Genomic DNA, 15,959 nt, shown 5'->3' with positions numbered 1-15,959 from the left:
AAATATGTTTTGCCTTCAACACAGAGTGAACGCAGAGGAGGAGATAGCCTTCTTTTAGTTGGAAATTCTGAATTTTTCTTTTGCCTAACAGTATCAGTACTTTTTCTCCTCCAAGTCTTTAGTTGTCCCCTGGACCCCTGCCCAGAACTCTAAATTTCTTGCTCAAGTTGCACTTTTCTGGTCTTGTCTGTTCCACCGTATATCTGGACTGTCACCACATTGGAGGTCATCTTCCCTTCATCTGAAGACGTTGCACTATCACTCTCACCATCACCCGCACCTATACTGAGGCAGGATTGGGCACCATTAATTCCTCAAAGATGTACCCCAGTATGAAGGACTTTTGTGGGTCCATTTAACACTGTTTTTAACTTGACAAATTATGTGACCATTCCATGTGAAGTTCTCCCTCCCTCCCTCCATTACTACATTCTTTGCCCTCCAACTTTCTCCTTTGGTGCTGAGAGAGAGAGAGAGAGAGAGAGAGAGAGAGAGAGAGAGAGAGAGGATACTTTATTAATCCCAAGGGGAAATTCACATACTCCAGCAGCAGCGTACTGATAAAAAACAATATTAAAGAGTGATAACAATGCAGGTATAACAGACAATAACTTTGTATAATGTTAATGTTTACCCGCCCAGGTGGAATTGAAGAGTCGCATAATGTGGGGTCTCCTCAGTCTGTCAGTGGAGCAGGATGGTGACAGCAGTCTGTCTCTGAAGCTACTCCTCTGTCTGGAGACGATCCTGTTCAGTGGATGCAGTGGATTCTCCATGATTGACAGGAGTCTGCTCAGCGCCCGTCGCTCTGCCACGGATGTCAAACTGTCCAGCTCTGTGCCTACAATAAAGCCTGCCTTCCTCACCAGTTTGTCCAGGCGTGAGTCGTCAGTCTTCTTTATGCTGCCTCCCCAGCACACCAAGGGCACTCGCCACAACCGTCTGACAGAACATCTGCAGCATCTTATTGCAGATGTTGAAGGACGCCAGCCTTCTAAGGTAGTATAGTTGGCTCTGTCCTCTCTTGCCCAGAGCATCAGTATTGGCAGTCCAGTCCAGTTTATCATCCAGCTGCACTCCCAGGTATTTATAGGTCTGTACCCTCTGCACACAGTCACCTATGATGATCATGGGGTCCATGAGGGGCCTGGGCCTCTTAAAATCCACCACCATTTCCTTGGTTTTGCTGGTGTTCAGGTGTTAGTGGTTTGAGTCGCACCATTTAAGTCCTTGATTAGGTTCCTGTACTCCTCCTCCTTCCCACTCCTGCTGCAGCCCACCATAGCAGTGTCGTCAGCGAACTTTTGCACGTGGCAGGACTCCATGTTTTATTGGATGTCTGATGTACGAGGTGTGGCAGAAAAGTAATGAGACCGATTTTTTATTTTCCAAAGTTTTTATTTTTTTCAAACATCAATGTTATCCCCTTCAAAGTAGTTCCCTTGGGCAGCTACACACTGATGGAGACGTTGTTCCCACTGTTGGTAGCAGCGCTGGAAGTCTTCAACCGGTATGGTCTTCAGCATCTCCATTAAACTCTTTTGGATGTTTTCTAAAGTCCCGAAATGACGTCCTTTGAGGACATTTTTCAGTTTAGGGAAAAGGAAAAAGTCACACGGACTGAGGTCAGGTGAATAAGGGGGCTGGGGAACCACAGGAATGCCTTTTGAGGTCAAAAATTCTGTTATGGAGAGGGCAGTTTTTCGGCACCATTTTAGCACAGACCTTTCGCATGTGCAAATGTTCAGTCAAAATTTGATGAACGGTAAATCTGTTCAAATTTAATGGTTCACTCAACATTCTTAATGTTAAACGACGGTCTGATCTCACAAGAGTGTTCACACGTTCGATGTTTTCATTGGTTTTCGAAGTTGAAGTCCTCCCTGAACGGTGTTCATCTTCAACGTGTTTTCTGCCTTCAAAAATGATTTGTGCCAGCAAAAAACTTGAGCTCGGGATAAAGAATGATCCCCATAGGCCTGTTTTAACTTTTCAAACGTCACACTTGTCGTTTAATGGCACAACGTTGCTCCAAATTCCGCTGTTCCATTTCGCGTGACGCACAACCAGAAACACAACTTCGCTATTAGCAGTCACAAAGATCACGTAGTTAACGGAAGGAGTTGAAACTCGCACTGAGCTATGGGAGGGTACTGATACATGTGCTCTATCAAGGACAACAGCGCAGCGTTGCCACATCACTTGCAGTGTTGCCAGTCTCATTACTTTTCTGCCACACCTTGTATGTTGGCTGAACAGGACCGGAGAAAGTACAGTCCCCTGCGGTGCTCATGTGCTGCTGACCACAATGTCAGACCTGCAGTTCCCGAGACGCACATACTGAGGTCTGTCTGTAAGACAGTCCACGATCCATGCCACCAGGTGTGAATCTACTCCCATCTCTGTCAGCTTGTCCCTAAGGAGCAGAGGTTGGATGGTGTTGAAGGCGCTAGAGAAGTCCAGAAACATAATTACAGCACCACTGCCTCTGTCCAAGAGGGAGAGGGATCGGTGTAGCATATAGATGATGGCATCCTCCGCTCCCACCTTCTCCTGGTATGACGAACTGCAGAGGGTCGAGGCGTGGCGGACCTTTGGCCTCAGGTGGTGAAGCAGCAACTGCTCCATGGTCTTCATCACATGTGACGTCAGAGCGACAGGCCGGAAGTCATTCAGCTCACTAGGATGTGATACCTTTGGGACTGGGGTGATACAAGATGTTTTCCAAAGCCTCGGGACTCTCCCTTGTTCCAGGCTCAGGTTGAAGATGCGCTGTAGAGGACTCGCCAGCTTCAGCGCACAGGCTTTCTCACGCGGCTATTAAAACTCCAGGGGCCTCATGCATAACGCCGTGCGTAGAACTCACACTATAACATGACACAAAAGCTGAAATATGCTTACGCACAGAAAAATCAAGATGCAGGAATCTGTGAGTTTGCCAACTTCCATGTTCTTCTGCTACATAAATCCCGGTCAGCATGAAAAGTAACGCTCGTGCACACGTTCCTGCTGTCCCGCCCCAACTCCTCCCAGAATTACGCCTCTTTGAATATGCAAATCAATATAAATAACCCTTAAGTTCAGCGTTCTGTGAAAAGACAATGGGAAAAGCACGGGGGAAAATAGAAGAATTTCAGCGAATACCAAGTGGAGGCAAAGGAAAAACATACTATAGCATGTCGGAGAAACTCGAAAGCTCAAGTCCACAAAGTTGCACAATGCCCAAAATAAAAAAAGAAGTTGTCAGATATCAAAGTCGCCGTGAAAAGGCGAGTTGTAGCCCACCATCTGAGTGTCATATGAAAGCTTATTAGGGTACAGAAAAAAAAAAAAGGCACACTGTGGGGAAAAAGTACGAAATGTCAACTTCAATCTCGAAATATCCACTTTAATCACGTAGTTTATTTTGTCATTAAAGTAGAACATCATAAACTTCATCTTAAAATCGTTTAATTAACCAGTTTCTCAAATCACATCGTAACTAAAGTAGCACGTTACAGGCTTTGTTTTGTATGTGTTCGAATCACTATGTGCTTCTTAAACCGGCTTTCTCTTCCTCCGACAGGACACAGAATCCATTACAGCTCTCTGAATAATTAAAATACTGAGATGTACACTTGATATCATTTCCATGATGATAGGAGTTAAAGCATGTTCTTAAACATGGGAACACGGTGGCGCAGTGATTGTGTGTGACCTTCGATGAAATAATTTATTGCAGCAGTACTCAGGGGCGGCTATAGGCTCGTGGCAGCCCTGGGCAGAGGAAAAATCGGTGGTCCCTTTGCCCGCCAATGTCAATGCGAATGGCCACGTCCGTTGCAGACACTGCATAGCCGCCTCGTGCTCATGACTCGTTTTTAGCTGTGTCGTTATTTTTTCTTTTTACATTCAGTATATATTGGTGTGGCGACCCTCTTCAGGTGCACAGTTTGCACATGCCTAAGGCCGCCCCTGCAGTCCTGTCTCTTTCAAACGTACTAACCTCCAATTCCTGTCCTTACTTTTCTTTCCCCAAATACCCAATCGCCACACAATCAGCTCTGTAATAGACGTTAAGCCATCTGTGAGCTTATAACGTCGATTCTTCAAAACTTTTAAGGAACATTGAAAGATCTTCGTAGTACATGTTAAATTATTCAATCCTTCACGCCAGTCCCAGTGAAGTATACAGCACGAGGCAGGATCAATCGTGAGTAGAGCGCCAGATCCTTGCTAGCGTAGCAACACCGTGTCCTTTAATTATTAACAATATTGATTATTCAAATGAAGTTAAAGTTTTATCTGTTTAATATAAACAACATATTTTGCTGCATTTCATCTTAAAAATGAAATCGTCATCATATGTAAATACGCGCTTTATAAAGTGGTGCAGGTTGTGCGATATTATAACTATAGTGCAAGTTTACAGTGAGGTGATTGTACTTATAAGTCCTAACAGTTCTACCAGGAGCAATTAATGGACAGATGGAGTGCGTTTATAGCTCTTGGGATGAAACTGTTTCTGAACCGCGAGGTCCGTACAGGAAAGGCTTGAAGCTTTTGTCATATGAGAGCAGTTCAAATAGGAAGCATGGCTGAGGCAGCATGTGCTTGATGCTGTATCCCGATAATTCTCTTTCCGATCAGCTTCTCCGAGTGGTGCAGTGAGAGTAATATGGATAAAGATGATCTGCTGTAGCAACCCCTAACGGGAGCAGCTGAAAGAAGAAAAAGAAGAAGGTGCAGTGAGAGTAACAACGCTAAACCAGCTATGGTATTTAGAATAGTTTGACCATTCTGTGGACCGTTATATTGTTACTGGTTAATTACAATCAGATGCGTTACACTAATAAACAATATGCGGTTAGTTTCAGTGTATTTACGAGAAGCTGTGTCAGGAAAAGAAAGGATAACCACACAGGAACAGTAGCACTGCTTTGACGCTGGGTGCCGCCAGTCTGCAAAACCGAGCGGAGAAGTTGCGTACGACAAGGTATGAGGTACCGTGGAAATGTACGTGGCTTTATGCCAAGTGTAGGTTTTATGCATCGCGATTTAAATGTGGAAAAGTTCTTACGCAACATTTCTGTGCGTACGCACCGTTTATACATTAGGCCCCTGCTGTCTGAGAATCATTTGACACATTCAGAACTACCATAAGGCTTCTTATCAGTGTGAATTCTTTTATGGCCATGAACTCCACTCTTGGTTGAGAATCGTTTGCCACATCACAACAATAAGGCTTCTCTTCACTGTGGATCCCCGAGTGCTCACGAAAATTACTTAAAAGTGAGAATCAGAAATCAGAAGTAAGGACTGAGAAGGCTGCTGCTATAGGAAAATCTTTTGCCTCGTTCACAACTGCAGAGAAGTGTGGATTCTTAAGTGATTCTGAAGACTGTGATTATAGGAGAACTGTTTGCCACATTCAGAACAGCCATATGGCTTCTCTCCAGTATGAATTCGGTGATGCCTCTGAAGAGTGCTACTTGTGTGAAACTGTTTGCCGCATTCAGAACAGCCATAGGGCTTCTCTCCTGTATGAATTCTTTTGTGGCTCTGAAGATAGCTACTGACAGTGAACTGTTTTCCACATTCAGAACAGCAATAGGGCTTTTCTCCAGTGTGGATTATTGTGTGACTTTGAAGAGAGCTATGTTTAATGAATCGTTTCCCACATTCAGCACAGCCATAGGGTTTTTCTCCTGTGTGGATTCTGGCATGAATTTGGACACTGTAACTGTCAGAAAATCTCTTTCCACATTCAGAACAACAATATGGTTTTTCTCCAGTATGAGTTCGTCTGTGGCTCTGAAGATGGCTACTTATGGTGAAGCGTTTGCCACACTCGGAACAGCAATATGGCTTCTCTCCGGTATGAATTCTTATGTGCCTCTGGAGACAGCTACGTTTAATGAATCTTTTGCCACATTCAGAGCAGCTATGAGGTTTTTCTCCAGTATGAATTCTTATGTGTGCCTGAAGTCTGCTCTTATGGAGGAATCTTTTGCCACACTCAGAACAGCTAAATGTCTTTGTTCTTGTATCAATCGACTTGACATCTTCACATACAGACTTGTTTTTAAAAGTTTGTTCACATTCTTGGGAAGCTGACACATCCTTGTAGTCTGTGTCTTGCACTTTTTGTTGGTCAGTGCCGATTGCTTCTATTATGGGATGAGAACTACACTTCCTCTTTGCCTTGTTTTGCTTCTCTTGCAGTCTGCAATGAAGAGAAGCTGGAGCAGATGAATGTGGGGAGAAGCAGACATTCTTCTGGAATTCTGCAATGAGACAAAGAATTTAGTTAAATATTATAAAATAAAATAATAATTATAATTCTTTGCATTTGTATAGAGCTTTTCTCGCTATTCAAATCGCTCAGCAATTGCAGGTTAAGGGCCTTGCTCAAGGGCCCAACAGAGCAGAGTCCCTTTTGGCATTTACAGGAATCGAACCGACAATCTTCAGATTGCCAGTGCAGATCCCTAGCCTCAGAGCCACCATTCTGCCTTATGATGGAAATAAATAGAAAGGAATGAAAAAATTAACAGAGGTTAAAAAACGGCTGAAGAGCAGCCTCAGGCAGGATGATCTGGCCACCTAGAGAGGAAAGGCAGCACGAACAGGGGCCCTGTGAAGGAGTGTAGATAGTGGCGCTCTAGTGGCTGTTTGGCCCCACTGAACAGTGCCATGGAGTGGGGTGAGCATGTCGGATGACCTACCCAGGGATACGAGGTACGACTGCGGGTGCGTGAAGGATGACGGGAGGAGTGCCCATCTCGATCAGACGGTCTGGCTGCACTGTGAGGAAGCGGCCAAGATGGGGGTCGGGGGATGAAGATCGAGGCTGCTGAGTCTCTGTTGGCTGCGCGAGTTATGGTTGAGCCGGGGAGACGAAGAAGGAGGCAAAAGATCCCAGCTGCAGTCAGGACAGATTCAGTGACCTGAGAAACTCTGGGGCCCCTGTTAGCTGCATCCCTTTTGACTCCACCCACATTCCCATGTTTGCGATCCAACATCCCTGGGGAAGAGCACATGGATGAAGCAGCGCAGGAGAGGAAACGCACGACGTACCAGGAGCTGGCAGAACAATGCAGGAGGCAGGATTGGAAGACCAGCCGTGAGCCAAGAGAGGTGGGACGTCGAGGCTTCACAGGCCGCTCTCTATGCCGAGTCATGGCCACTGGGGGTTAAAGAGGAGAGCCATCAAGGCCATTGCAGATGCTGCACAGAAGGTTACTAGGTGGCTCTGGCTGAAGAGGTGAGTCTGCTGGGATGGAAGTGGGGGACTGATCACCCCCGGCTGGGTCATCTGGGCAAGTGTGTCTAACATTGAGGAAGGAACCAAAACACCCGAAGACCCCAGGGTACATCACTGAAGATGCGGCCCAGCGCATCCAAGGACGTGTCACTCCATTTAGAACTAACACAAGACAAGTCAGGCCAGCTGCTCTTAGGTGTTATGCACCCTAGCAGCTTCTCAGTGTTTGGGACTCTCAAGCTCATCTTCGCCTGCTAAATACACCGAGACAAACACAGCCAAAGCATGAAAACGTTCTCAGTCTACATTTCAGCACAGTACTTACTTGTTCCCACACTCCGAGATGACTGCTGCACTTCTCCTCCTCTTCCTTCTTCTTCTGTCCTGTGTCCCTCACTGACTTTCTCTTCAGACTCGCATTCTGTCTCAGATGTCAGTGCCACAGAGTTCTCCAGGGCTGCCAGTTGTCCCGTATTAGTGAACCGGGGCTGAAAAGTGGAAGGAGATGCTTCACAAATCTCTTGCTTGAAAATATTTCCAGTCTCCTGCTTTAGAAGTTCAAAGGTAACGGAGAAATCCTCGGTATCTTCCACTTTACACTGAATGATTTCCCCCTCCGACTTAAAAACTGAAATTCTACCCTCACAATCCTCTTGCTTTATACATAAGCCATCGGGTGCATCCCACTCACATTCGTCTTGTTTAACGGGGGCAACTCTTTCATTCATGTCTCCATCGTTGGCCGAGGCCATGCTCCGTGGAAAAGTCTTTTCTCTCCTTCCAAATGCCCGGCTTTGTCTTCTAAAAAAAAAAATTTTAAAAATTCCCTTCTCACATGGAAAGTCCTACCCTGGAAGCCATTAGACACCTCACTGCATGGCCATGTATCTGTCGAAATACAAATGACAGAATTATGTAGTTTAAGATCTGTCAAAAATACCTGAGCACATTTCTGGGTTAAGTGAGCACAAAAACAAACTGCTGACTAAATTTTCTTTTTTAATGTGAGATATAAAATGCTATGAACCTTCTATGTCTGCCTAAGATCTCAGCAGATTTGGAGTGAAAACCTACTTGATACAAATATCAAGTCAAGTTGGGGAGCATGCACTGGTACAGCGCGTTGCTACACCCAACACACGACGAAACAACTTGGGATCCCGGTTAGCAACACCCCAGGCAGACACGCAGTCCAGTCCCACCCTCCAGAAATGAGCCTTGTGGCAGGAGGCTGGTAGGACAGACCCAGCCGGGACGCCTGGAAGGAGGTCTATACATCCCCCGGGCCACCGCCCTGGATAAAGAGAGGACCACAGGTTCACAGCAAGGAGGCTCAAACCCATTGGGGCCCGTGGCCACCGCCAGAGGGCGCTCCGAGCTTCGTGGAGCCTGGGAGATCTGCACTTCCGCAACACCTGGGAAGGTGGAGGAAAGACCTTCCAAGGATGCCCAGAGCACTTCCGGTTGCTCCTGCGGCACTTCCACCACACCAGGAATTACCACAGGAAGCTCATCAACAAGCACCTGGAGCACATCTGGGTGACAATAAAAGGGGCTGCCTTCCTACAGTTGGGGAGCTAGAGGTGGACGAAGCCCCAGCGACAGAGGGAAGAAAGACGGCCCAAGGACGCTTGAAAGGCCCGTGGTTGGGGTTGTTTGGTGCTGGAAGCACTGTGGGTGTGTTGGGACTAGAGAAGAATAAACGTGTGTGTCTTGTACTGATACTGGTGTCTGTCTGATGGTGTTCGGACCTGTTCTCACACCCTCTATCTGCCGCAGCCAGGTGTTACGTGGGTGACCCTTTGGCCTGGTCCAGCCACTCAGAGTGAGGGCCCTGCGAGCTGGATCATCCTCGGGTAATCGAGTCACATAGCCGTAGTGCCGTAACTGACGCTCCCTCACAATGCAGGTCATGTGCCTCATTCGGGACTCCGTGAGCAACACAAAGTCAAACCAGTGGGACCCAAAGAGACACAGTACTGGAGGAGTCCAGTCTTCATCTCAGGTCACTGGAGAGCATCCATGTCTCACAAACAGAGAGCACCAGGACTCTAAAGACTTGGACCTTCGTCCTACTGCAGAGATAGAGAGAGTTTTGTCGAGAGAGTACCTTCCTGTAGCAGGCTACGGAAAAGACTCCCAGGCGCACACATGGCCGAAGTGAAAGGTCACGCGGTCAGGCTAGATATCGGGCGGTGACGTGACCCCAATGGGGAGAGAGACGAACGGGGAACATGGTAGTCCAAAGAAGGAATAGGAATCGAGAAAAGCGGCGTGGGGGTGTATGGGAGACTTCAGGCAGTGTAAGGAAGGGTTTGGAAGAGGACGAATAGGAATCGAGAAATGCTGTGTGGGCTGCGTGGGACCGAGTGGGCAGGACCCAAGTTTGAAGTGTGGGCGGCCAAGGACGAACCAATAGGAATCGAGAAATGCTGTGTGGGCTGCGTGTGGGCGGGACCGAGTTTGAAGACGAAGCAGGACGAACCAATAGGAATCGAGAAATGCCGTGTGGGCTGCGTGTGGGCGGGACCGAGTTTGAAGACGAAGCAGGACGAACCAATAGGAATCGAGAAATGCCATGTGGGCTGCGTGTGGGCAGGACCGGGTTTGAAGAGGAAGCAGGACAAACCAGAAGAGAAATATATATAAGAGATCATAGAATGCATGTTTCGGCTTTGCGCCCTCTCCCACCATAACCCGTCATCTATGGCGGACGAGCGAAAGCTTTAGATTCGTCAAAAATTTTGATCTCTGGTTTCTATTGGATTTTGAATTTTCAGGGTCCCCTGATACCAAATAACATTGATATCTCAATGATGGGTGCCTGTCTGTCTGTCTATGTGTCACAGTTTCTCTGCTAAAACGGCTGGACAGAAGAATACCAAACTCAAAATTTAAGCCTGTTGTGAGATAAAGATGTGCTGATTAGTTTTTGAGCAAAATCGTGCAAGAGAAATAGGCCCTCGAGAGGAACCCTCAAGTAACGTCATTCTGCAGTGAACGACGATTTCATCTCGTCAATTGCTATCGTGTTGACAGATTTCATGATCCGAAAGATCAGCAGCAGAGTGGTAAACTATTACTGACATGTTAGAGAAGAGTTCAGGGAACTTGATTCCCAAGGTGCAAAGCCTACTGACGCTCACGGCCCAATTTTTTTTTTTTTTTTTAATACTGTTTTTAGTATTCACCATAAAGTTTTAATTATCAACATTGTTCAAACTTGAAATAGACAATCTTTGGGGACCTAAATTGAGTTTTCATACTGAGAAAGGTACTGCAAAGGGTTTGACCCTGGTGTATCAAGAATTTAAGAGACCCTGAGGTTTTTGTGCTACATTGCAGTGAAAAGTGAATGAAGTGGAGCTTGGCTGGAGGGGATTTTCAGTGAAACCTGCCTGGCTGCTTCTACATTAAATGGGTGGACCTGGTGCCAGGGTTGAAGACACCAGAGTAAGCATAATAGTTTCAGCCTCAAATTCTGGAGGACATTTTCACCTTTTATTTTTTATTTTAATATTTTCTCCCCCGCCAAAATTATATATGGGAATCCATACTTTCAATGTGTAGAACCTGAAAATGAACGTGGTTTAGAAGTAAATAAAATAGTCAGTCATTTTCCAACCCTCTATATCCTAAAAAAGGTCACGGGGGTCTGCTGGAGCCAATCCCAGCTAGCACAGGGCAGGAACAAACACCGGGCAGGGTGCCAGCCCACCGCAGGACGCACACCAAGCACTCACTAGGGACAATGTAGGACCGTCAATGCACTTTACCTGCATGTCTTTAGACTGTATGAGGAAACCCACGCAGACACGGGGAGAACATGCAAACTCCACGTAGGGAGGACCCGGGAAGCGAACCACAGGTCTCATTACTGCGAGGCAGCAGCGCTACCACTGCGCCACCGTGCTACCTGTAAATAAAATAAATTTTAAAAAATGTGTCGGATGTAGTAGAGTCCTAGTGCTCATTGCGTCTAACCGGCACAAACGTTCATGATCATATTGTCCCTAAGGCCGCGAACTCAGATAAAGCAACGTCCATAAAAATAAAATAAAATTCAATATAAAACTAATAAATTGCATCCATACAGTATACATACAGTAAGATAAAGTGAAAAAGTTTAAAACGTGCAAGGTTCAACGCGAATTTTAACAAAAAATGTTGTGAACGGGGAGGAGCGGCAGCAACACGCGTGCGCCAGCGTTCCCTCCAGCATGGTGATAAACGTGGACCAGCACTTTAACGTCAAGCATCGGCTTATAAGGGACGGAGCAGACGTGAAATCAAAAAGAGAAAAAGCGAGCAAATGTGAGGGGACACAAAGAGATTGGCAGCAACCAGAAAATAACACGCGGGTTGTAAGTCAAAAAGAAGCCCTACACTCCACTGGACACCGCTATTTTCCTAGCAGCCCGACCCCAACTCGAAGTGAGCGGACACCCCGTCATTTACAATAAATTCACGAAGTAACGAGGGAGCGCCTCGCTATGCCATCAAGAAATCGTCGTGATGATGGTCAAAACATCGCGCTAACAGGTCAGATCTGAAACACTCATGCAGTGCAATCGCCGTCTAAAATGTTGTTAGCGCCCAGCGTGTCGCGTCTACTGTCATCGCCGATGATTCCCACTCGTACGTGACCCCCGTGGCCGACTTCTTACCCTCCGCACGTTTGCTTTTTCTTGTGGCGTGCAAAACATCTAAGCAGGAGAGTCTGATTCAGTTCGGGTGGTTACCGTGAGATCGATGGAATCGCATAAGACATTAAAGTACGTCATCAGTCTGCGACGAAGGAGCTGTTAACCCCGTCCACTCATCTGCGCAGGCGTCATCTTGTTTCCCCACCGTCAAGGCCATAGATGTGCACACATAGACTCCAGCGGAAATCTATGTCTGGCATACCAGCGCGTGTCTGCACTTTCCGAGACAAAAGGGGGCAGAAGAAAAGAACAAGAAGACAGTGCGGGGAGTCGGTAAGCAAAGAAAGCATCGAGCGGGGTTGGAAACGAAAAGAAAGAAAGTGGAACAGGGCGGGTGCAGGACTGTCGGGGGTACAGAATTAACAAAGACAGCGATGTATTCCGAGGGAGTGTCACTGAAAATGAGGATGGCAAAGAGCAACGAGAGTCGCGGTGATCTGACGAGGCGGTTCTGCGTTGATAGTACCGGCTCTCCGTTTACGTTCACGCAGGCCGCCGTGTAAACCGCTCGTTCGCTCGTCCCGTCCTGTCACTGGAATTCCACCCGAGTTTATCGTGCGTAGGAATTCACACAAATCCGTGATGCCAGGTTGCTGGACCAGGCTACAGGAACGCCTGCGTAACACCAGCAGTTAGAGGGTCATTTTCGGTCTGCCGTGGGGTTGCCAACCAGTAATCCGGGCTGTTTTGTCATGTGGTGGGTGGGCAACACTCTGTACCAGTGCCTGCTCCCCAACCTGACTTGACCCGATAGGCCAGGTCCCTTTAAAATGATGCTTAGGATCTTTGACTATTGCATTTGGGCCAGCTTTGACAGATAGTGCTAGCAGAAAACAATTTCTTGTTATAAAAAATAAAGTGCACTTAAAACGTTTACCCTTTCCCTGTTCTTGACTTTGTCTTGATTAGATGGACTTTTTACATTTCTTTTACTGAATTTGATTGAAATTTGATGACATCATAGACACAAGAAGAAAGAAATATTTAAGGTAAAGTATCACTTCCGCTTAGCAGAAATAGCCCAAAAGTTGACAGAAATCTACATTTTGTACCCAATACTTGTATGCAAAATTTGATTGTCCTAAATGAAAGCGAGCTCAGGTTACCGTGTTTATACACACAGAGACAGACACAGAGACTCTGGGAGGTCTAAAATGTCGACGTTCATCAAAATCTCAAAATGGAGTCCAATACTTTCCCTATACAGTACTTTATATACGAGAAAGTCAAGGAGGCATACAATGTTGATCCATCCATCCTCCAACCCGCTATATCCTAATTACAGGGTCAAGGGGGACTGCTGGAACCAATCCCCGTCAATACATGGCATAAGGCAGGAAACAAACCCCGGGCAGAGCGCCAGCCCACTGCAGGGCACACACACACAACCACAGTTTAGAATCACCAATGCACTTCACCTGCATGTCTTTGGCCTGTGGGAGGAAACTGGAGTACCCGGAGGAGAACATGCAAACTCCACGCAGGAGGAACCGGAAAGCGAACCCGGGTCTCCTAACTGCGAGGCAGCTGCGCTACGATTGCAATACTTTCCATACATTTCGTATATGTGAAAGTAAAAAGTAAGTTATAGCTGACACACATTTTGATTTTTTCGATACATTTTGGTGGCAATATTTATTAATATTATGCTAACTTAACTGCACTAGGCGGCACTGAGAGCGCACGGAAGGATGCAGTAGAAGTGATTGATGGGTCACGTGACTAGCACCTGTAACCAATAGGGTGCATGGAGGACTGGAGACAGGGTGGTGTTCTGGACAGGACAAAAAGAGGCGTGGTTCGGTTGTAAAATGAAAGAAGAAAGTTTGGTGAAACTCAAGGAAGAAGCAAAACTCAGCGCTTAGCGAGCGCGTTTTTTTTTTTTTTTTTGCCGTTGACTGCCGGCGTTTCGTACCGACTCTGCTCTTGGCTTTACATTCCGCTCTGTGTACCCCCACCCCGCCCTGATCGTGGCACTGAATATAAGACGATACGCAGATGGCAAGACAAGGTGTATTTTTCACTGTACTGTCAACTGAATATATAATATCAAACACAGTAATTGTCAGTTATTAATTTTTTTATAATTGTGCCCACCTTTAAAAGTTCAATTCACCGCATGCACCATGTAAACTTGAAGCCTGTGAACGCCAAACGCTGTCTCTATGTAATAAATTCAAGTAAACTACAACTCGGCGTGCATTGCTTTGGTCTAAACCCTCCAAAACTTTATAGCGGTATAAGATTACAAATCACATCTGTATGTGCCTGCCAAATTCACAGATTGTGCTGCACGGTGAAATGATCCATATCCTCAGCATTCCCATTATTTCTTACTAATTACTTGCTTCAGTACAGTTTCTGTCAAATTGTGTTTTGCAGCGACAATCAAGAAAAGCCACGGTCAGTCACAATGAAAAGTAAGAATTGATCTACGACACAAATATTTTTCTCACGGACAATTGTATCTAGCATATTACAGAGTAAGGAGCTTCAGCGATCTAAGAATTGTATCCACTGTTTAAATAATAAAAAAATATATATTATTATTAGTAGTAGTAGTATTTGTAATAATCCTCTTTAATAAAACCCTTGTGTGCGTCCAGTGTCCGTGTTTCTTCTGGTGAAGTGCGCATGCGCGGGGCCACACAGCACGTGTTCAGTCTCTTCCTGTGCATTCCCTGTGCAGAGATACACACACACACACACACACACACACACACACACACGCACGCGAGTCACGCACATACGCCTACATATATGGCGTTATTTCAGTGCCACTATTCTGAGCACACGTAAAAATATTGAGCGCACGTAAAAAAAAGATTGCAAGTGCAAGTGTTGCATTTTGAAGAGAAATTTATTTTGAGCGTAAAAAAGCTGAATTTGAGTGAACAAAATTCATTGCTGCGTGCAAAAAATGTATTTCATTGTTTGCGCTTATCCATATACACACACACAATAGCACCCCCTCTCGCTCAGTTTTTTCATTTGCGCTTGCTCGCAATGTGTTGCTTGAGCTCACAACATTCTCTGCTGCGGCCAACTCTCTGTACACCGTTATAAGTGTGCCACAAAACCAACCAATCACAGACTTGGTTTCAAAAATTCTGATTGGCTCTTACGGTCTCCAATCAGCTCGCTAGCTGCTGCATTCCGGACACCGGAAACACTGTCCACTCAGCCTCGCTTCTTGCAGATAGAGGGATATGGCGTTATTTCAGTGCCACTATTCTGAGCGCACGTAAAAAAATATTGCAAGTGCAAGTGTTGCATTTTGAGGAGAAATTTATTTTGAGCGTACAAAAGCTGAATTTGAGTGAACAAAATTCATTGCTGCGTGCAAAAAATGTATTTCAGTGTTTGCACTTATCCATATACACACACACAATAGCACCCCTCTCGCTCAGTTTTTCATTTGCGCTTGCTCGCAATGTGTTGCTTGCGCTCACAACATTCTCTGCTGCAAGCGCTCAACTCTCTGTACACCGTTATAAGTGTGCCACAAAACCAACCAATCACAGACTTGGTTTCAAAAATTCTGATTGGCTCTTACGGTCTCCAATCAGCTCGCTAGCTGCTGCATTCCGGAAACAGTCCGAAATGTAGCTAAATCCAGCTAAACTCAATTAAACCCCAATTTGCGGATAATATCTTTAATTATTTTATTTTAAAATATATTATTTGTTAAGACTATCGTTGGTGTAGTATAATGTAGTTGCATTATACAACCATGCCAACTGACTCTCAAATTATATTTGAGTAGCTCTCTTTTATGTCGTCGAATACTGAACAGCAGCACGAAAACAACATGTCCCGGCCACATGTAAGTAATATAAAATCATTATTATTATTGGAGCCATTATTTGATTCTGCCATCTCTTCTTTGGCTGCAGAGTAAATCAAAACTCCCTCTATCTGCAAGAAGCGAGGCTGAGTGGACAGTGTTTCCGGTGTCCGGAATGCAGCAGCTAGCGAGCTGATTGGAGACCGTAAGCCAATCAGAA

The 15,959-nt window shown here is 45.8% G+C and overlaps 2 protein-coding genes across 2 annotated transcripts in view; one reads left to right on the top strand and one right to left on the bottom strand.

The window, feature by feature from the left end:
- Positions 1–15,959, top strand: part of LOC120528907 (zinc finger protein 721-like) — a 106,821-nt gene that overhangs the window by 36,633 nt on the left and 54,229 nt on the right. The window lies entirely within an intron of this gene.
- On the bottom strand, positions 5,027–12,079 carry LOC120528212 (zinc finger protein 664-like). Its single transcript, XM_039752311.1, has 3 exons — positions 11,914–12,079; positions 7,572–8,134; positions 5,027–6,266 (listed from the first exon to the last, which is right to left on the bottom strand). The coding sequence occupies exons 2-3, from the start codon at positions 7,996–7,998 to the stop codon at positions 5,338–5,340; spliced, it is 1,356 nt and encodes a 451-aa protein (XP_039608245.1). The 5' UTR covers positions 7,999–8,134; positions 11,914–12,079; the 3' UTR covers positions 5,027–5,337.

This window comes from Polypterus senegalus, chromosome 4 (genome assembly GCF_016835505.1).
Source record: "Polypterus senegalus isolate Bchr_013 chromosome 4, ASM1683550v1, whole genome shotgun sequence".
Lineage (NCBI taxonomy): Eukaryota > Metazoa > Chordata > Cladistia > Polypteriformes > Polypteridae > Polypterus > Polypterus senegalus.
The sequence above is the reverse complement of the archived record's forward strand: the minus strand, read 5'-3'. Positions and strand labels throughout refer to the sequence as shown.

Bases quoted from the DNA above. Each gene is read 5' to 3' on its own strand.
- LOC120528212 (XM_039752311.1), bottom strand. From the start codon at position 7,998: ATGGCCTCGGCCAACGATGGAGACATGAATGAAAGAGTTGCCCCCGTT. The intron at 6,267-7,571 runs GTAAGTACTGTG...GTCTCATTGCAG, and splicing joins ATCTCGGAGTGTGGGAACAA to AATTCCAGAAGAATGTCTGC.